Source organism: Betta splendens, chromosome 17 (genome assembly GCF_900634795.4).
Source record: "Betta splendens chromosome 17, fBetSpl5.4, whole genome shotgun sequence".
Lineage (NCBI taxonomy): Eukaryota > Metazoa > Chordata > Actinopteri > Anabantiformes > Osphronemidae > Betta > Betta splendens.
Genome location: NC_040897.2, coordinates 3026029 through 3045788, shown reverse-complemented (window position 1 = coordinate 3045788; position 19760 = coordinate 3026029). Strand labels below are relative to the sequence as shown.

The 19760-nt window shown below is 45.0% G+C and overlaps 4 protein-coding genes across 7 annotated transcripts; 2 read left to right on the top strand and 2 right to left on the bottom strand.

Annotated features, from left to right (window-relative positions):
• Nucleotides 1–2700: 2700 nt before the first annotated feature.
• Nucleotides 2701–6396, bottom strand: blvra (biliverdin reductase A). Of its 2 annotated transcripts, none has more exons than XM_029132786.3 (7): nucleotides 6236–6396; nucleotides 4864–4983; nucleotides 4084–4203; nucleotides 3816–3913; nucleotides 3631–3738; nucleotides 3344–3512; nucleotides 2701–3120 (listed from the first exon to the last, which is right to left on the bottom strand). In XM_029132786.3, exons 2-7 carry the CDS (start codon nucleotides 4980–4982, stop codon nucleotides 2865–2867), a joined length of 870 nt encoding a protein of 289 aa, XP_028988619.1. In that variant the 5' UTR covers nucleotide 4983; nucleotides 6236–6396; the 3' UTR covers nucleotides 2701–2864. The 2 variants fall into 2 exon arrangements, with proteins under 2 accessions (XP_028988619.1, XP_028988620.1); XM_029132787.3 differs by having other exon boundaries at nucleotides 4864–5012; nucleotides 6236–6391.
• Nucleotides 6397–7255: 859 nt separating this feature from the next.
• On the top strand, nucleotides 7256–10165 carry LOC114845039 (cytochrome c oxidase assembly factor 1 homolog). Its single transcript, XM_029132791.3, has 5 exons — nucleotides 7256–7349; nucleotides 7472–7646; nucleotides 9069–9220; nucleotides 9566–9642; nucleotides 9864–10165. The coding sequence occupies exons 2-5, from the start codon at nucleotides 7559–7561 to the stop codon at nucleotides 9994–9996; spliced, it is 450 nt and encodes a 149-aa protein (XP_028988624.1). The 5' UTR covers nucleotides 7256–7349; nucleotides 7472–7558; the 3' UTR covers nucleotides 9997–10165.
• Nucleotides 10166–10303: 138 nt separating this feature from the next.
• LOC114845040 (biliverdin reductase A-like) lies at nucleotides 10304–13724 on the bottom strand. Of its 2 annotated transcripts, none has more exons than XM_029132793.3 (5): nucleotides 13550–13724; nucleotides 12424–12572; nucleotides 11644–11763; nucleotides 11376–11473; nucleotides 10304–11298 (listed from the first exon to the last, which is right to left on the bottom strand). In XM_029132793.3, the coding sequence occupies exons 2-5, from the start codon at nucleotides 12540–12542 to the stop codon at nucleotides 11201–11203; spliced, it is 435 nt and encodes a 144-aa protein (XP_028988626.1). In that variant the 5' UTR covers nucleotides 12543–12572; nucleotides 13550–13724; the 3' UTR covers nucleotides 10304–11200. The 2 variants fall into 2 exon arrangements, with proteins under 2 accessions (XP_028988626.1, XP_028988625.1); XM_029132792.3 differs by having other exon boundaries at nucleotides 12424–12543; nucleotides 13550–13721.
• An 850-nt stretch (nucleotides 13725–14574) lies between these two features.
• LOC114845038 (cytochrome c oxidase assembly factor 1 homolog) lies at nucleotides 14575–18688 on the top strand. Of its 2 annotated transcripts, none has more exons than XM_029132789.3 (5): nucleotides 14575–14663; nucleotides 14786–14966; nucleotides 16380–16531; nucleotides 16872–16948; nucleotides 17170–18688. In XM_029132789.3, exons 2-5 carry the CDS (start codon nucleotides 14873–14875, stop codon nucleotides 17300–17302), a joined length of 456 nt encoding a protein of 151 aa, XP_028988622.1. In that variant the 5' UTR covers nucleotides 14575–14663; nucleotides 14786–14872; the 3' UTR covers nucleotides 17303–18688. The 2 variants fall into 2 exon arrangements, with proteins under 2 accessions (XP_028988622.1, XP_055359947.1); XM_055503972.1 differs by having other exon boundaries at nucleotides 14591–14663; nucleotides 14832–14966.
• The last annotated feature ends 1072 nt before the right edge of the window (nucleotides 18689–19760 follow it).

Below are 19760 nucleotides of genomic sequence, written 5' to 3'. Positions count from 1 at the left end.
ACATACTAAAATAAAAAAAAATAGGTAGGTAGGTAGCTAGTTAGTTAGGTACATAACCACACTAATAGTAACAATGGAGGCTTCTAACTAAGCATAAAACATTTGCAGTTGGTCCCTAGCATCATTCAGCCAAAGAGAGACACAAGCATTGGTGCACTGTCTCACCTGTAACAGCCATGGTGGCGACTGTTACCCATATCAGTTGGAAAGTGAAAAGTAACCCAATAACCGGGACGCCCCTGTACCCCAGGTTCAGGAGGGAATACAAATAAATCTAAACGGGCCTGTCCCCAGTAAGACCCCACTGGACACGCCCACCTGAGGACTTCTCTGTTGTTCTGGGGGAGCATCAGTGGGACCTGGAGAGGCGTGGTTGGGAGGAAAAGCCTCTTTGATACCAACCCAAGAGGTTCTAGTCATGGTTTGTGTCCATCAGTGCACATGGCACCAGGCTGGAAGCCAATGGTCAACGCTGTGCTTGTGTTATCTGACGTTCAGCCGTCCATTTTCAACAGACAGATAACAAGAGAGCTGAGTCCTGTCACGCTTTGTTGACGGGTGGGGGTCCTGAGGCAGCTCATGGGCACTGGCAGGTAAAGCCCGCTGCAGCCCAGAAGTTGGGCCGTGGAGGAGGACAATCAGCTGGTCTGGTCTGCTGGCCTGAAATCAGACAGTGAACTGTGGGGATCTCCTCAATCCCACTGACCCCCTTCACTGAGGAAGCAGAGGCAGAGGAGCCCCAAGCATCAGGGGCCCTAAGTCATGGTTGACACACCTCTGCTAAATATGGAGGCTGCACACACAACCCAGACAGTGTGTTCCAGCTAAAGGGTCACAATGCTCAGCCTTAACACTTAAAATGTGCTTTTATTCGGCCAATAAGCTGAGTCAGGTTCTGGATTGAGAGACATTAGTGGAGATACCAGTAAGTACAACATGGACCTAAATAATAAAAACGAGGCTGATCTGCAGGATAATAATAGAATCAGGCAGAAGAATGCAATGTTTTACAGTATGTAGGCAAAATGCTTCAGGCACGATTGGTTTTACAGTTTAGAAAAAGAATGATGCAGCATTTATTTATCTATTACACTAATTTTTACTCTGTTGTAGTGACTTTCAAATGAAGTCCTGTATGCTAAATGAATCCGGTAGAAGTGGCACTGACTAGGTTATGTTTGAAAACAGGCACACACCGCCCTCTAGTGGCCGAAAACGTCCTTCGTAAAGAAAGGCCTCGGACTCAGGAATAAAAGCCAGCAGATGTAAGTGGTGGGTAGTTATCAGCTGCCCGTGTGTGGAGAAAGAAGACCTGGCTCAATGATGATGGTCCAAGCCAGGAAAAAGAGAGTCTGAGTCGCCTTTAGAGTAAAGCTCAATAAACCGTCACCTCAGAAACCTGAGGCAAAGTAAATAAAAAGAAATCCTCAAGTCACAACGTTCTGACTTGTTTCTTTTATGAAGAAATTAAGTTTCTTGGATGAAGTGCTGCGCTACAGTGCGGGTGGAGCTGCTCGCTCACCTGGACTGCTAAATGATAACTCAAGCCAATCTGTTGTCATAGAGAAGATCAACGTCATTCAACTGCCAGACAAGATGTATAAGAAGTAGAAAATGGGAAATTTGTGCAGGTTGTATAACATATTTACATCTCATACATAAAGTGTCCAGGTTAAAGTGTGAACTTTGTGCAGCTGAGTCTGTCAGAATGTTGAGTTGTCAGGTCTAATAGTGGTGGGTATGAAGGATCTCTGGTTCATATCGTTACCTGCTGGCTCAAGGCAGACAACAAGGAGGGAGGCCACACAGCGATGTTTAACAAAAGCTATTTAATAGATAAATTAACTAAAGTACCTTCAACATACCTGGTGCGGTGTGTTGGTCACATAGTTTCAGTGGTGAATGTAGTGCATGGGTGAGTGGACTATTTTGATGGGTTACCAGAGTCAGAGAGAGAGGATACCAAAATGTCTGCCGTTTTAAAGGCTCCTTCCAGATGTTAGTAAAGGACTGCCAAACAAAGAGGTTCGTCACAATATACTCTGCTCTGCCTCCTGGTGCTTACAGCACTTCTTACAAGCCAATATTCTCTTCACTGGTGAATTCCATGAGCTCATGCTTTTTTACTTTGGTTTTGTTTCAGTGGCAGACTGCCCCACCCCCAGTGTAGGAAGCGCTGTCATAGATCCTGCCTGCTGCTGCACTTTCGGTACTGTGTGTGAGCCGTAGACCTGTTACACGTTCGTTTAAACTCTGTACAAAGCCTTTCTGCTCATTCTCTATTTCCTACTGTTTATGCATCTCACTCTTTCTTTGTTGCGGCTTCGGTCAGATTTCCCCACTGTGGGATAAATGAAGTTCACCCTTAATAACATGGGAAGACTTGTTGGGACAGCAGTTTGAATGGATCCCTGTTTAAAAGGTTGGTAGTTCTACGCTGAAACTGGACTCAACAGTCCGAGGTGGTGGGTTGGTAGAGAGGTGTTGCTGTTGGCCACCAACCATCGGGTTGGTGTTTCCAATCCTGGCCCCACTGAGTTCTATGCCAAAGTGTCCTTGGGCAAGACACTGAATCCCACGTTGCCTGCACAGGAGCTTCGTCACTGCTGTGTGAATGTGTGAGTGAACGGGGGCAGTGTTACAGCGCCTTTGGAGCACTAGGTAGAGAAAACAGCGCAGGACCATTTAACATGAGACAAGTGCATCCAATTCATTTTTATTCATACTGTAAGCTGTAGTTATTGTAGAAGACATGAAATCAGGCTGCTCGTTTGCTTTGGTCTCAGGTCAGTGTTGTAGCTTTTAAACCTGTTGATCATATACACTGTGATGATCCAGCTGATTGACAGGACCGAGGCTCCCTTTCAGTGCTGGCACAGTGAGCGCATCTTCTCCGCCAGCTCCAGGCAGTGCAGGACCCTGCTTCTCTCTCTCTGGATCTCCTCTGGACTCACTTGTCCCAGCAACTTGCTGGAGAAGTGGATCATGTCCTGCATGAAGAGACCCACAGTGGCTCTGGGTGCAGGAGGGATTTGGGTCAGAGTGCAGGAGTCAAAGTGAAAGTGGATGTTCTTGGCCCTGGGAAGGTCTGGTCCCCGTTCCTCGATCCACGTCAGAGGCCTAGGACACAGGTAGGTTGATGTTTGTTACTGATCTGGCATCTGTGCTCCCAGTATGAGAAGATCAGGACAATGAGAACATGATCCCGAGAAACAGAGCTGTCCTTCTCATGTTGTGGCTAGTTTTAATCAGTGTGTCCGAGCTGAAAGATTTTGAACATCTGCACTGACACAATAGGCGCCAGTAGAGCACTGTAGTTGAGTAGAAGCCATGAGCTGCTCACCTGCCGTCAGACGTGAGCAGCCGTGCCGTCAGCTTGCTGTAGCTCCTCTCCGGCGCCTCCTCCACGGTTGCCGCAGTTACCGACAGCTCTCCGAACAAGTCCACCAACCAGGTGAGGCGAGCGATGCCGCTGAAGGCAGGAAACCCAAACCCAGGCTTCAGAGGTCCACCTTCAACAACAGGACACACAAGCAGCATCAGCTTCAGGCTGCGGTGCGACTGTACTGACGCTCCAAAACGAAAAAAAAAAACAAAAAACTAAAAAAACGTGTCCTACATTTCTCCTACCTGTGAAATGGAGAGTTCCTTCCTGCAGAGCCTTTCCCTTGGTCTCCCTCTTGAGTTGCTTGTAGTCCTCTGTGAGTAGTTCAATGTGCTCCTCGTGGAGAGTCAGCCCTGGTGCACAAACACACTCACAGTGACGTTCTAGTGCTGAGCTCCTCGACCACCTGTGCTGGTGCTGACCCGCTTACCTTTTCTCTGAGCCAGGTCCCAGAGCTCCACAGCCGCCTGGTAGCTCATGGTCATCGGATACTCCACACAAACATGCTTTCCTGCCTGCAGAAAGGTTCTAAGGAGGCAGGAGGGGTGAGGTCAAAGGCTGTAAGTGTGAGGAAACTTATGCAGCTGCACCAGATGTGAAAATGTCTATCAGCCTTCTGTTCTGTGACACTCATCCACACACTACATGCGAGTCTCAGTACAAGTGGGCACTTTAACTGTCTCCTGTGCACATATTACCTGACACTGTCCTCGTGTGACACATTCTCAGTGCAGATGAACGCCACATGGATGTCCTCTCTGCCAACAGCTTCCTCCACAGAGATCTGAGGCACCCCCTGCTGAGCACCCAGACTTCTCCTGGTGACAAAACATGCAGCAAATGGCCACGATTCAATCTAGTTGCATCACGTACGATGTCATCACACTTGCATGAAGTACAGTAAGAGTGGACATTAGCTCTGGCTTCAGCATCCAGAGACAGCAATGTAAGCTGTCCTAGAATCAGAGATGTGCTTTCCACTCAAGGACAGGGTCAATCATGGGCAGAAGGATGCTGAGGATGGAGCTCATGGAAACACAGTGTGGATGAGTGAAGGAAACACATTAGTGTGAATGAGGTGAGAACAGAGTGAGATAGAGGAGGGTGATCCACCTAAAGAGAGACGACACACAAACACACACACACATTACAGTTTTTAATCGGTCGCTTTGACGCAGCTCTCCAATAAAACAACACATTCTCTTAACTGTTCACACGCAGGTCTCAACAGCGGCTCAAATGTCATAATGTCACACTTTGTTTGCTAAAGGCTCTAACTCATTTACTCATTTTGTAAACTCATTTTCCCTTCAAGCAATACAACTTCACAACCAAGCAAATGAACATGTCCAATCAGTCATAACACATGGTCTCCTGGAATAGTAATGATGAAAATAAGTGGAACCTAGTTAACCAAGTTAGTCAAAGCAACTAATAAAAACTGTAACACTAACAGAGGAAACGAGGACGTGTGTTACCTGGACGTGAATCCTTTGGCAGCGAGCTTCTCTGCAGGACTGGCCGCCTGCGGAGCCACCAGGTCTCTAATTCTCACCAGGCCTGCCGAGCCGAGCCCGACCACCACCGCCCCGAACATTCTGATGGAGAGGCAGGGGATTTACTGCATCTGTTGTATTAAAACCATTACCATCATGAATGGTGAGTGAGCAAACAAAGGCTTTTCCATCTCAGGCTTTCTGTGTGTTGGTGTAAATGGTTCCAACTTATTTGATGTTACTCAACTAATCACTGGATTTTCTGTTCCTGAAATGGAAAGAGCTGCTTTTAGTGTTGTTTTTGTACAGTTACATGTTGATGAGGTTCACGTTTAGAATGGATTTACCCGTCAGACTATTGGTTCTAGCTTTGAAAAGGAACCAAGTTGGTCTGTTATTGAGACAACACTTACTGAAGTTATTTATTTTATTAGTATTCCTCTATTTGTATATCAAGGTACTAAACTGTGTATTTTATATCTTCTATTTTATTCTGTAACTTTCTAGGGCAAAGGCTGTGGACAGCAAAGAATAAATAAATTTCATTGTACAGGGAAATTCGTTCCTCATGCATATGACAATAAACGCTCAAACACAGCAATTTAAAGCACAGCTTTACGACCTGAAGCTGCTCTTTGCTCCGCGTGGCCCACAGTTACACTAAACGATCCTCTGGTCTCAGCAGTCTCACTTCCCCACTACGACCCCTTGTTTGCTGACACCAGCACTTCTGCTAGGGCAAATTCATCACTCTCACGGGTTTCTCGTCGCGTGGCCGGTGACAGCCAGAGGGCAGCACGACGCGTGGCACGGGTTCCACTCTCTGTCTACAGTAAACGTGAGTGGCATCAAAGTTTCACGCGCTCGTCATCGCGAGCATCGAGTCAGTGTGAACCTGATGCAGCAACATGACGACCCGCGGAAGGAACGATTTAAGTGATGACACCACATTAATTGAACCAGTGATGACTGACACTCATTGTTACAGACGCCTGGACTGAGACTAATGAGGCTCGTAATCAGGCTGCAATGAAAATGGATCGTTTTAGGTTTTTCGTCGCAACTGTGCTTTGGTGTAAACGCAGGTGATCAACGGTCAGAGTAAGGCACAATACAACAGGAGGGAGGTTTCAGGTGCAGTTTCAAATGCACTTCAAATGCAGTTTATTACGATGCTTCTCAAACGCCGCACACGTTTTGCGAGTGTTTTAAACCCGGACACTGATCGACGGAGATGGAGACCGAACGACAACCGGCATGTACCCGCACGTGAGTGGGCGCGAGCGGAGCAGTTCGTGGTGTAAACAGTGCTAAGCTAACTTTAGCCTTAACAACGAGTGGCCCGTCCGCTTACCTGCTTCAATACGCCTCCAAAAAGCGAGACCCCGCCACGGTGAGGACGAGCAAGGCACTGGGTTACACAACACACAACCTGCCAGTTTAGCCTGGAATAGAACGTCAGTCAGCGCTTCACGTAAGGGGCGCTCGCTGAACAGAACGAAACAGCCGGCTACACGAGAGGGGCGGGGACGTCTCGAGAGCCTTTCACCAGTCACTCACGAAAGCCACAAATTGCACATGTTAAATTGTTGCACGCGCCTACCAAGTAAAGCCCTTCCTTAGTCTCTAAGCTGTGGAACACAGATAATGCAAATGAAAACCGCCCTTCTGCAGTCCAGCCCACACAGTCTTATTGAATTGGTAAAGTGAGAATTCTGCTATATATTTATTCATGTGTTTATTGAGGTTTGGTCCTCTTAAAATAAGTTTCTTATATGTGTATTATATATATAAGTGTATTAAAATGAACGAGGCCAAAGCCCAATGGCATCAGGTTAAAATGATGACACACAGATTCTCCTTGGTTTTCATTATGTGATCCTCACAAAACCTGGGAACAGTCAGAAAGTACTGACCAGTGAAATCAACAAAAGACCTCAATCAGAATCCACAGAAACAAAACTAAAGATCAGTCTTCAATTAACTAGCCTGTTATTTATAATTATCTGCTCTTGTTTCAATGTACTGTGTAAGCGTTCTGTGTTACTGTACCATGTGCTCTTTATTTCTGTTCATTTGATGCTTTTATGTGTACAACATTTTGATCAATGTAGTTGTTTTCAAAGTGCTTAATAAATAAAGTTACAGTAACATTAAGGACCAAGAGGAGCCGTCTGTCTTTTATTACATCAGTGTTTCCCTCCATTGATTAACGTCCATGATGTTTAGAACTCTGTCATACTAATATGTATGTGTTTGTATTTTTCTGTATACTAGTTCAAACATTTCAATTATTTATTTTTCTAAATGTATAGATTTTTCTTTTTGATCAAGCTTTATAGACTCTATTATAGACGGCACTGTGCGTGCTGGTGTATTATTGAAGCCTCTCCGCTTCCAATTGGCCGATGACGCAAATTACGTTTACGGATGTGCGCGGAGTTTAGCGTCCTTCCGGCGTAAACAAGGTGAGCACGCTTTCACGTTTAGTTTCATTTGAAGTGTTTAGCTACATTTGTTTTACACTGGTTCTTTACAGGCTTTCTCCCTTTTCTCTCTTACGCTTATTCTCTGCTACTGTGGACAACAGTGCCCAAACGTATAGACGTCCTGTGTGTGTTTGGCCTGTTTCACAGCCAGAGAGCGCTGATCGTGCACATCGGCCTCCTGTCCTGACATGACCACCAGGCATCTGCAGAAGCTCGCCGTCTTCACCACCCTGCTGACTGGCGCAGGGGTCGGCACCATGTACTACCTGATGCAGAGTGAGTAGACGACTCCTGTAATGTGGCGCACTAGGCCATATGATGACTTTAAGATAAGATAAGTTAAGATAAGAAAACCTTTAATGGTCCCGCAGTGGGAAAATTACTTCTCACAACAGCAGTACAGATAATCGAGAATACAGCTACAGAACAGTTTGTGTTGGCACAGTACAAAGCAGTACAGAACAGTTGGAGTGAGTATGAGGTCATTGCAGGGTTTTTGCACAGTAATGGGTATAAGATTTGTACCGGTAACAATATACATGATTGTTCACAGATTTACACAAATACTGTGCAGAGCAGGTTGCTATATAAACCACTGATGCAGTGGGTGAGTGACTGTAGTGGGACGTGGTCAATAGTTCTGATTGTACAGTCTGACAGCAGCAGGTAGGAAGGATCTACGATATCTCTCCTTCACACAGCGAGGGTGGATCAGTCTGCTACTGAAGCTGCTCCAGAGCAGACAGTGAGTCCTCCAGTGGGTGAGAGTCCTGGTCCATGATGGATGTCAGTTTAGCCAGGACCCTTCTCTCACCCACCTGCACCGTGTCCAGAGTGCAGCCCAGGACAGAGCTGGACTTGTTGATGATCCTGTCCAGTCTTTTCCTGTCCCTCACTGTGATGCTGCTTCAGCAGACCACACGTACAGGATGGCTGATGCCACCACAGAGTCATAGAAGGTCTTCAGGAGCGGTCCCTCACTCCAAAAGACCGCAGTCTCCTCAGCAGGTAGAGTCTGCTCTGACCCTTCCTGTAGAGTGCATCCGTGTTATGAGTCCAGTCCAGTTTATTGTTCAGATGCACACCCAGGTACTTGTAAGAGTCCACTCTCTCAATGTCCCTTCCCTGGATGTGCATCAGTGGGATGACAGCAGGCTGCTGTCTGCGGAAATCTACCACCATCTCCACCACCATCTCCTTCGTTTTCCTTCAATTAATCAGGAGGTGGTTCCGCTGGCACCAGTCCACAAAGTTCTGAGTGAGTCCTCTGTACTCTGCATCGTCATCATCGGTGATCAGTCCAACGATCGCAGAGTCATCAGAGAACCTCTGCAGAACACAGCTGTCCGTGTTGTGTCTGAAGTCTGACGTGTAGAGGGTGAAGAGGAAGGGGGCCAGTACAGTCCCCTGTGGGGCCCCCACACCTTTGCGCCCTCCATCTACTGTACATAGTACATAGTTCCCTTCCGGTTTACAGTACCACACTACTGGTCAGGCTGCGTGTGAGTGCAGTGAACATGGACATCACATTCTGTTTGCTCATCTCATCCTGCCGTTGGTTGCAACCTTTAGCTGTGTCTGTAGATTGTTATTGTCAGAAAACTGTATCAAGTCTGTCTGGAGCTGTTGTACCTGTCATCTTCTGTAAATTACATATCAAATGGACCCTTTTGTATCGATCTGTTTTTGTCCGATTAGAGAACTTAACCCAGCCTGACTGCCACAGACTGGCTCTGCAGAAGCTGAAAGAGTGTCCAGTTGCCATGGAAACCCTCGGAGCCCCGCCTTTAAAAGTCTCTAGAATCCGTCTGACTGACAGACGACTCTTTATTGATCAGTACACGGAGCAGGTACCAGAAACCACACCACAGCTGTGGGTTTGGCACTGAAAAAAGCTAGAATTGACTCCACATCCTGGGGCCTTAGTTGAACCTTTGTATTTCTTCAGTAATGAGTAAGGGACAACACTCATTTATATTAGTGTGGATACGTACATGCTTTAATTAAATTGAAGCCACTTCATTCAGAGCTTAAATTTCATGTGTTTTGCTTTGACAGTGTCTTATTCAAATAAAATAATTTTAATTTCAGCCTATTCTTAGTTTCCGTACTCTGAAATGATCAATCAAGGAAACAAGTGGTTTAGTTAACTGTGCTGCTTCATGTAAACACTGACTGTGTGCTTTACTTTTCAGATGATGATCCCTGTGCGAGGCTCCAAAGCCAGAGGTTTTTTGTGTACCTTTTCAGTTCGAGATCCCATCACCAACAGGTCAGTGCCTCCTGCTCTACACAAATGATGCTACATATATAAACACACAAATCTGTGTCCAGTGTGGTCACTAACTTACAGTACGGTAATTGTGCCGGGCACATACAGTATCAGTTAGTTATTCATGTATTTGTCTTGTATTTCTTCTGCTTTTCTGCCATGTCTGTTTCCCGTCCTCTGCGCGTGCACCGGTCCTGACCCGGCCTTGCTCGGCCCTGAAGGTGGAGTTTGAGGCAGGCAGTTCTAGAGCTTTGGGAAGGACAGACTGTGGATCTGTTCCAAACTCCTGAACCAGCTCCAGCACAGATCCAGACAGAGGACTTCCAGGAGCTGGACCCGGGTCACTGGCCCTAAAAGGCTGTACTAAACATTAATGTCAACGTAGGGGACTCTGTTGTGTCCCAGCAGGTTCTGAGTCGAGGTGGAACTGGCCAACATCAGCAAAGTGCCAATTCTTTAACTTCAGCATCGTTTACACAAAGGGACACGTTTCTGTGCAGAATAAAAGCTGTGGTTTCACTAACCTGCTGTATCTCAACTTCAATCTTCCTGTACAGATGGAGAGGAAGTGCACTTTCACAAGTGATTCATAAATGATTCCCCAGACATTTCATAGGAACATTAGAAGTGTGACTGATAACGCATGAAAAGCAACACGATCTGGTGTTAACATCACAGTTTAATATTAACAGCAGCAGAAGATGGATGGAACATAATGGAAAATAAATGAAACAGGTAATAAAAGTGAAACTGTGTTAGTAACATTCTCTTGAATTTTCCGTGTGGTTGACATTTGTGCAGCTTCTTTTGCATCAATAATCACCTGGAACGCTGAGATCTATCTATCTAAATAAAACCTGTAAGAAGCGCTTGACACAAGTATTTTGTCACAGGGTCGTGTCGTGGGCTTGTGGTTTCCTGTGGTTTCAGGAGGGAGAATATTTCCTCTTACATATCCTGTACCCCTAGGTTTTAGTTTGTTTTATGGAGACATGATAAAAGGCGTTTCTCCAACAGTCAGTAATGGTATTGTCTTTAACCTGAACAATTTAAATGGTCAGTCACAAACACCTTTCATGTCTTGTGTGAACCACATCACATCATGAATGTGTCATTTGAGTGAAGTAGAATAGAAACCTCAGACAGATAAGATTGTTACTAGATGACATCATGTGGCTTTAGTGGTGTCATCTTTGACATCATATATTAAATCTCTAGAAGCACCTATCTACCTACGTATCATGGGAACATTGCTAGAATTAGGAGCCTCATTTGTCAGAGTGATGCTGAACCATGACCCCATCATTAGCTCCATCCAGGCTGGACGACTGTAACTCCCTACAAACAGTTCATCCAATGACTCTTTAGAATGCTGCAGCCACAGTCTGACTGGACTCAGGAACAGAGATCACATTTCTCCTTCATTCACTTCTCTGCATCTCCTCACTTCTCTCAGCTCCATCTTGTCTTACAGACCTCACAGCTCCTTATCTTCTCTCTCAGAACTGGTCTACTGGTGGTTCTACAGGTTCTACCTGAAGAATTGGAGGCAGAGCGTTTAGCTGCCAAGCTCCAGAGCCTTTCCCTCGGTCTCCCTCTTGAGTTGCTTGTAGTCCTCTGTGAGTAGTTCAATGTGCTCCTCGTGGAGAGTCAGCCCTGGTGCACAAACACACTCACAGTGACGTTCTAGTGCTGAGCTCCTCGACCACCTGTGCTGGTGCTGACCCGCTTACCTTTTCTCTGAGCCAGGTCCCAGAGCTCCACAGCCGCTTGGTAGCTCATGGTCATCGGATACTCCACACAAACATGCTTTCCTGCCTGCAGAAAGGTTCTAAGGAGGCAGGAGGGGTGAGGTCAAAGGCTGTAAGTGTGAGGAAACTTATGCAGCTGCATCAGATGTGAAAATGTCTATCAGCCTTCTGTTCTGTGACACTCATCCATACACTACATGCGAGTCTCAGTACAAGTGGGCACTTTAACTGTCTCCTGTGCACATATTACCTGACACTGTCCTCGTGTGACACATTCTCAGTGCAGATGAACGCCACATGGATGTCCTCTCTGCCAACAGCTTCCTCCACAGAGATCTGAGGCACCCCCTGCTGAGCACCCAGACTTCTCCTGGTGACAAAACATGCAGCAAATGGCCACGATTGAATCTAGTTGCATCACGTACGATGTCATCACACTTGCATGAAGTACAGTAAGAGTGGACATTAGCTCTGGCTTCAGCATCCAGAGACAGCAATGTAAGCTGTCCTAGAATCAGAGATGTGCTTTCCACTCAAGGACAGGGTCAATCATGGGCAGAAGGATGCTGAGGATGGAGCTCATGGAAACACAGTGTGGATGAGTGAAGGAAACACATTAGTGTGAATGAGGTGAGAACAGAGTGAGATAGAGGAGGGTGATCCACCTAAAGAGAGACGACACACAAACACACACACACATTACAGTTTTTAATCGGTCGCTTTGACGCAGCTCTCCAATAAAACAACACATTCTCTTAACTGTTCACACGCAGGTCTCAACAGCGGCTCAAATGTCATAATGTCACACTTTGTTTGCTAAAGGCTCTAACTCATTTACTCATTTTGTAAACTCATTTTCCCTTCAAGCAATACAACTTCACAACCAAGCAAATGAACATGTCCAATCAGTCATAACACATGGTCTCCTGGAATAGTAATGATGAAAATAAGTGGAACCTAGTTAACCAAGTTAGTCAAAGCAACTAATAAAAACTGTAACACTAACAGAGGAAACGAGGACGTGTATTACCTGGACGTGAATCCTTTGGCAGCGAGCTTCTCTGCAGGACTGGCCGCCTGCGGAGCCACCAGGTCTCTAATTCTCACCAGGCCTGCCGAGCCGAGCCCGACCACCACCGCCCCGAACATTCTGATGGAGAGGCAGGGGATTTACTGCATCTGTTGTATTAAAACCATTACCATCATGAATGGTGAGTGAGCAAACAAAGGCTTTTCCATCTCAGGCTTTCTGTGTGTTGGTGTAAATGGTTCCAACTTATTTGATGTTACTCAACTAATCACTGGATTTTCTGTTCCTGAAATGGAAAGAGCTGCTTTTAGTGTTGTTTTTGTACAGTTACATGTTGATGAGGTTTGTTAATTTATTCCTTCTTTGCATTGCGTGCTTTGTGAGAATATGTTGAACAGAGAAACACCTGTATTACTGAAGTACTGTAGGCATTTGTTGGTGCAATAAAACATTATAAAGCAGAATTAAATTGGTGATCAAATCTATACAATCACGTGAATCAACCCAACATCCAACAAGTGTCTAGACTCATAAAAGACATTATTAAGATTATGAAGCGTGTAAATGTCATTTATCACAACGCACACGTATAGACACACGTTTAGAATGGATTTACCCGTCAGACTATTGGTTCTAGCTTTGAAAAGGAACCAAGTTGGTCTGTTATTGAGACAACACTTACTGAAGTTATTTATTTTATTAGTATTCCTCTATTTGTATATCAAGGTACTAAACTGTGTATTTTATATCTTCTATTTTATTCTGTAACTTTCTAGGGCAAAGGCTCGTAATCAGGCTGCAATGAAAATGGATCGTTTTAGGTTTTTCGTCGCAACTGTGCTTTGGTGTAAACGCAGGTGATCAACGGTCAGAGTAAGGAACAATACAACAGGAGGGAGGTTTCAGGTGCAGTTTCAAATGCACTTCAAATGCAGTTTATTACGATGCTTCTCAAGCGCCGCACACGTTTTGCGAGTGTTTTAAACCCGGACACTGATCGACGGAGATGGAGACCGAACGACAACCGGCATGTACCCGCACGTGAGTGGGCGCGAGCGGAGCAGTTCGTGGTGTAAACAGTGCTAAGCTAACTTTAGCCTTAACAACGAGTGGCCCGTCCGCTTACCTGCTTCAATACGCCTCCAAAAAGCGAGACCCCGCCACGGTGAGGACGAGCAAGGCACTGGGTTACACAACACACAACCTGCCAGTTTAGCCTGGAATAGAACGTCAGTCAGCGCTTCACGTAAGGGGCGCTCGCTGAACAGAACGAAACAGCCGGCTACACGAGAGGGGCGGGGACGTCTCGAGAGCCTTTCACCAGTCACTCACGAAAGCCACAAATTGCACATGTTAAATTGTTGCACGCGCCTACCAAGTAAAGCCCTTCCTTAGTCTCTAAGCTGTGGAACACAGATAATGCAAATGAAAACCGCCCTTCTGCAGTCCAGCCCACACAGTCTTATTGAATTGGTAAAGTGAGAATTCTGCTATATATTTATTCATGTGTTTATTGAGGTTTGGTCCTCTTAAAATAAGTTTCTTATATGTGTATTATATATATAAGTGTATTAAAATGAACGAGGCCAAAGCCCAATGGCATCAGGTTAAAATGATGACACACAGATTCTCCTTGGTTTTCATTATGTGATCCTCACAAAACCTGGGAACAGTCAGAAAGTACTGACCAGTGAAATCAACAAAAGACCTCAATCAGAATCCACAGAAACAAAACTAAAGATCAGTCTTCAATTAACTAGCCTGTTATTTATAATTATCTGCTCTTGTTTCAATGTACTGTGTAAGCGTTCTGTGTTACTGTACCATGTGCTCTTTATTTCTGTTCATTTGATGCTTTTATGTGTACAACATTTTGATCAATGTAGTTGTTTTCAAAGTGCTTAATAAATAAAGTTACAGTAACATTAAGGACCAAGAGAAGCTGTCTGTCTTTTATTACATCAGTGTTTCCCTCCATTGATTAACGTCCATGATGTTTAGAACTCTGTCATACTAATATGTATGTGTTTGTATTTTTCTGTATACTAGTTCAAACATTTCAATTATTTATTTTTCTAAATGTATAGATTTTTCTTTTTGATCAAGCTTTATAGACTCTATTATAGACGGCACTGTGCATGCTGGTGTATTATTGAAGCCTCTCCGCTTCCAATTGGCCGATGACGCAAATTACGTTTACGGATGTGCGCGGAGTTTAGCGTCCTTCCGGCGTAAACAAGGTGAGCACGCTTTCACGTTTAGTTTCATTTGAAGTGTTTAGCTACATTTGTTTTACACTGGTTCTTTACAGGCTTTCTCCCTTTTCTCTCTTACGCTTATTCTCTGCTACTGTGGACAACAGTGCCCAAACGTATAGACGTCCTGTGTGTGTTTGGCCTGTTTCACAGCCAGAGAGCGCTGATCGTGCACATCGGCCTCCTGTCCTGACATGACGGTTTCCACTAGGCACCTGCAGCAGCTGGCCGTCTTCACCACCCTGCTGACTGGCGCAGGGGTCGGCACCATGTACTACCTGATGCAGAGTGAGTAGACGACTCCTGTAATGTGGCGCACTAGGCCATATGATGACTTTAAGATAAGATAAGTTAAGATAAGAAAACCTTTAATGGTCCCGCAGTGGGAAAATTACTTCTCACAACAGCAGTACAGATAATCGAGAATACAGCTACAGAACAGTTTGTGTTGGCACAGTACAAAGCAGTACAGAACAGTTGGAGTGAGTATGAGGTCATTGCAGGGTTATTGCACAGTAATGGGTATAAGATTTGTACCGGTAACAATATACATGATTGTTCACAGATTTACACAAATACTGTGCAGAGCAGGTTGCTATATAAACCACTGATGCAGTGGGTGAGTGACTGTAGTGGGACGTGGTCAATAGTTCTGATTGTACAGTCTGACAGCAGCAGGTAGGAAGGATCTACGATATCTCTCCTTCACACAGCGAGGGTGGATCAGTCTGCTACTGAAGCTGCTCCAGAGCAGACAGTGAGTCCTCCAGTGGGTGAGAGACCTGGTCCATGATGGATGTCAGTTTAGCCAGGACCCTTCTCTCACCCACCTCCTGCACTGTGTCCAGAGTGCAGCCCAGGACAAAGCTGGACTTGTTGATGATCCTGTCCAGTCTCTTCCTGTCCCTCACTGTGATGCTGCTTCAGCAGACCACACGTACAGGATGGCTGATGCCACCACAGAGTCATAGAAGGTCTTCAGGAGCGGTCCCTCACTCCAAAAGACCGCAGTCTCCTCAGCAGGTAGAGTCTGCTCTGACCCTTCCTGTAGAGTGCATCCGTGTTATGAGTCCAGTCCAGTTTATTGTTCAGATGCACTCCCAGGTACTTGTAAGAGTCCACTCTCTCAATGTCCCTTCCCTGGATGTGCATTGGTGGTATGACAGCAGGCTGCTGTCTGCGGAAATCCACCACCATCTCCTTCGTTTTCCCTGCATTGATCAGGAGGTGGTTCCGCCGGCACCAGTCCACAAAGTTCTGAGTGAGTCCTCTGTACTCTGCATCGTCATCATCGGTGATCAGTCTGACGATCGCAGAGTCATCAGAGAATCTCTGCAGAACACAGCTGTCCGTGTTGTGTCTGAAGTCTGACGTGTAGAGGGTGAAGAGGAAGGGGGCCAGTACAGTCCCCTGTGGGGCCCCCACACCTTTGCGCCCTCCATCAACTATACATAGTACATAGTTCCCTTCCGGTTTACAGTACCACACTACTGGTCAGGCTGCGTGTGAGTGCAGTGAACATGGACATCACATTCTGTTTGCTCATCTCATCCTGCCGTTGGTTGCAACCTTTAGCTGTGTCTGTAGATTGTTGTTGTCAGAAAACTGTATCAAGTCTGTCTGGAGCTGTTGTACCTGTCATCTTCTGTAAATTACATATCAAATGGACCCTTTTGTATTAATCTGTTTTTGTCCGATTAGAGAAATTTGCCCAGTCTGACTACCACAGACTGGCTCTGCAGAAGCTGGAAGAGTGTCCAGTTGCCATGGAAACCCTCGGAGCCCCGCCTTTAAGAGTCTCTAACATCCGTCTGACTGACAGACACAACCATATTGATCAGTACACGGCACAGGTACCAGAAACCACACCACAGCTGTGGGTTTGGCACTGAAAAAAGCTAGAATTGACTCCACATCCTGTGGCCTTAGTTGAACCTTTGTATTTCTTCAGAGTAAGGGACAACACTCATTTATATTAGTGTGGATACGTACATGCTTTAATTAAATTGAAGCCACTTCATTCAGAGCTTAAATTTCATGTGTTTTGCTTTGACAGTGTCTTATTCAAATAAAATAATTTTAATTTCAGCCTATTCTTAGTTTCCGTACTCTGAAATGATCAATCAAGGAAACAAGTGGTTTAGTTAACTGTGCTGCTTCATGTAAACACTGACTGTGTGTTTTAATTTTCAGATGAAGATCCCTGTGCGAGGCTCCAAAGCCGGTGGTTATTTGTATACCTCTTCAGTTCGAGATCCCATCACCGACAGGTCAGTGCCTCCTGCTCTACACAAATGATGCTACATATATAAACACACAAATCTGTGTCCAGTGTGGTCACTAACTGACAGTACGGTAATTGTGCCGGGCACGTACAGTATCAGTTAGTTATTCATGTATTTGTCTTGTATTCCTTCTGCTTTTCTGTCATGTCTGTTTCCCGTCCTCTGCGCGTGCACCGGTCCTGACCCGGCCTTGCTCGGCCCTGAAGGTGGAGTTTGAGGCAGGCAGTTCTGCAGTTTTGGGAAGGACAGACTGTGGACCTGCTCCAGACTCCTGAACCAGCTCCAGCACAGATCCAGACAGAGGACTTCCAGGAGCTGGACCCGGGTCACTGGCCCTAAAAGGCTGTACTAAACATTAATGTCAATGTAGGGGACTCTGTTGTGTCCCAGCAGGTTCTGAGTCAAGGTGGAACTGGCCAACATCAGCAAAGTGCCAATTCTTTAACTTCAGCATCGTTTACACAAAGGGACACGTTTCTGTGCAAAAAAAAGCTGTGGTTTCACTAACCTGCTGTATCTCAACTTCAATCTTCCTGTACAGATGGAGAGGAAGTGCACTTACCAAAGCACATGTGTGACCATATTAAATAAAGAGCTCCATGATTCATAAATGATTCCCCAGACATTTCATAGGAACATTAGAAGTGTGACTGATAACGCATGAAAAGCAACACGATCTGGTGTTAACATCACAGTTTAATATTAACAGCAGCAGAAGATGGATGGAACATAACGGAAAATAAATGAAACGGGTAATAAAAGTGAAACTGTTTTAGTAACATTCTCTTGAATTTTCCGTGTGGTTGACATTTGTGCAGCTTCTTTTGCATCAATAATCACCTGGAACGCTGAGATCTATCTATCTAAAAAAACCTGTAAGAAGCGCTTGACACAAGTATTTTGTCACAGGGTCGTGTCGTGGGCTTGTGGTTTCCTGTGGTTTCAGGAGGGAGAATGTTTCCTCTTACATATCCTGTACCCCTAGGTTTTAGTTTGTTTTATGGAGACATGATAAAAGGCGTTTCTCCAACAGTCAGTCATGGTATTGTCTTTAACCTGAACAATTTAAATGGTCAGTCACAAACACCTTTCATGTCTTGTGTGAACCACATCACATCATGAATGTGTCATTTGAGTGAAGTAGACAAGAAACCTCAGAGACAGATGACATTGTTACTAGATGACATCATGTGGCTTTAGTGGTGTCATCTTTGACATCATACAGTCAGGACCATAAATATTTGGACAGAGACACATTTCTTCTAATTTTGTATCTGTACATTACCACAGTGAATTTTAAATGAAACAACTCAGATGCCATTGAAGTGCAGACTTTCAGCTTTAATTCCATGGGTTGAACAAAAAGAGTGCATAAAACTGTGAAAAACTAAAGCATTTATTAAACACAATTCCTTCATTTCATGGGCTCGTAAGTAATTGGACAAATGAAATAACTGAAAATAAAATGGTCATTACTAATATTTGGTTGAAAACCCTTTGTTGGCAATGACAGCCTGAAGTCTTAAACTCATGGACATCACGAGATGCTGGGTTTTCTTCTTCTGAATGCTCTGCCAGGCCTTTACTGCAGCGGCTTTCAGTTGTTGTTTGTTTGTGGGCCTTTCTGTCTGCAGTTTAGTCTTCAACAAGTGAAATGCATGCTCAATTGGGTTAAGATCAGGTGACTGACTGACTTAATAAACTCCTGAGTTGCTTTTGGCTGTATGTTTTGGGTCGTTGTCCATCTGTATTATGAAACACCGCCCAATCAGTTTGACTGCATTCACCTGGATCTGCGCAGACAGTATGTCTCTGAACACCTCAGAATTCATTCGGCTGCTTCTGTCCTGTGTCACGTCATCAATAAACACTAGGGTCCCAGTGCCACTAGCAGCCATGCACGCCCAGGCCATCACACTGCCTCCACAGTGTTTTACTGATGATGTAGTGTGCTTTGGATCATGAGCTTCTCCATGCCTTCTCCATACTTTTCTCTTGCCATCATTCTGGTAGAGGTTGATTTTGGTTTCATCTGTCCAAAGAATGTTTTTCCAGAAGTGTGCTGGCTTTTTTAGATGCTTTCTAGCAAAGTCCAATCTGGCCTTCCTATTCTTGAGGCTTATGAGTGGCTTGCACCTTGCAGTGTACCCTCTGTATCTACTTTCATGCAGTCTTCTCTTTATGGTAGACTTGGATATTGATACGCCTACCTCCTGGAGAGTGTTGTTCACTTGGTTGGCTGTTGTGAATGGGTTCCTCTTCACCATGGAAATGATTCTGCGATCATCCACCATTGTTGTCTTCCGTGGACGTCCAGGTCTTTTTGCCTTGCTAAGTTCACCAGTGCTTTCTTTCTTTCTCAGAATGTACCACACTGTTGATTTTGCCACTCCTAATACTGTAGCAATTTCTCCCATGTTTTTTTTCTGTTTTCTCAGCTTAATGATGGCTCGTTTCACCTGCATGGAGAGCTCCTTTGACCGCATGTTGTCTGTTCACAGCAAAATCTTCAAAATGCAAACACGAGTCCTCTAATCAACTCCAGGTCTTTTATCTGCTTCACTCATAATGACATAACAAGGGAATTGTCCACACCTGCCCATGCAATAGCATGGAAGTCAATTGTCCAATTACTTACGAGCCCATGAAATGAAGGGATTGTGTTTAATAAATGCTTTAGTTTTTCACATTTTTATGCAATCTTTTTGTTCAACCCATGGCATTAAAGCTGAGAGTCTGCACTTCAATGGCATCTGAGTTGTTTCATTTAAAATTCACTGTGGTAATGTACAGAAAC

What these genes read in the sequence shown, in the direction of transcription:
- blvra (XM_029132786.3), bottom strand. Translation starts at nt 4,982, where the DNA reads ATGTTCGGGGCGGTGGTGGTCGGGCTCGGCTCGGCAGGCCTGGTGAGA. An exon ending in GGACCTGGCTCAGAGAAAAG is followed by an intron (nt 3,739 to 3,815) that starts GTAAGCGGGTCA and finishes TTTGTGCACCAG; the next exon opens with GGCTGACTCTCCACGAGGAG. An exon ending in AGGAACTCTCCATTTCACAG is followed by an intron (nt 3,513 to 3,630) that starts GTAGGAGAAATG and finishes CTGTTGTTGAAG; the next exon opens with GTGGACCTCTGAAGCCTGGG.
- LOC114845039 (XM_029132791.3), top strand. Translation starts at nt 7,559, where the DNA reads ATGACCACCAGGCATCTGCAGAAGCTCGCCGTCTTCACCACCCTGCTG. An exon ending in CATGTACTACCTGATGCAGA is followed by an intron (nt 7,647 to 9,068) that starts GTGAGTAGACGA and finishes TTGTCCGATTAG; the next exon opens with AGAACTTAACCCAGCCTGAC. An exon ending in CGAGATCCCATCACCAACAG is followed by an intron (nt 9,643 to 9,863) that starts GTCAGTGCCTCC and finishes TCGGCCCTGAAG; the next exon opens with GTGGAGTTTGAGGCAGGCAG.
- LOC114845040 (XM_029132793.3), bottom strand. Translation starts at nt 12,542, where the DNA reads ATGTTCGGGGCGGTGGTGGTCGGGCTCGGCTCGGCAGGCCTGGTGAGA. An exon ending in GCCAAAGGATTCACGTCCAG is followed by an intron (nt 11,764 to 12,423) that starts GTAATACACGTC and finishes TTTTGTCACCAG; the next exon opens with GAGAAGTCTGGGTGCTCAGC. An exon ending in TCACACGAGGACAGTGTCAG is followed by an intron (nt 11,474 to 11,643) that starts GTAATATGTGCA and finishes CTGCCTCCTTAG; the next exon opens with AACCTTTCTGCAGGCAGGAA.
- LOC114845038 (XM_029132789.3), top strand. Translation starts at nt 14,873, where the DNA reads ATGACGGTTTCCACTAGGCACCTGCAGCAGCTGGCCGTCTTCACCACC. An exon ending in CATGTACTACCTGATGCAGA is followed by an intron (nt 14,967 to 16,379) that starts GTGAGTAGACGA and finishes TTGTCCGATTAG; the next exon opens with AGAAATTTGCCCAGTCTGAC. An exon ending in TTGATCAGTACACGGCACAG is followed by an intron (nt 16,532 to 16,871) that starts GTACCAGAAACC and finishes TTTAATTTTCAG; the next exon opens with ATGAAGATCCCTGTGCGAGG.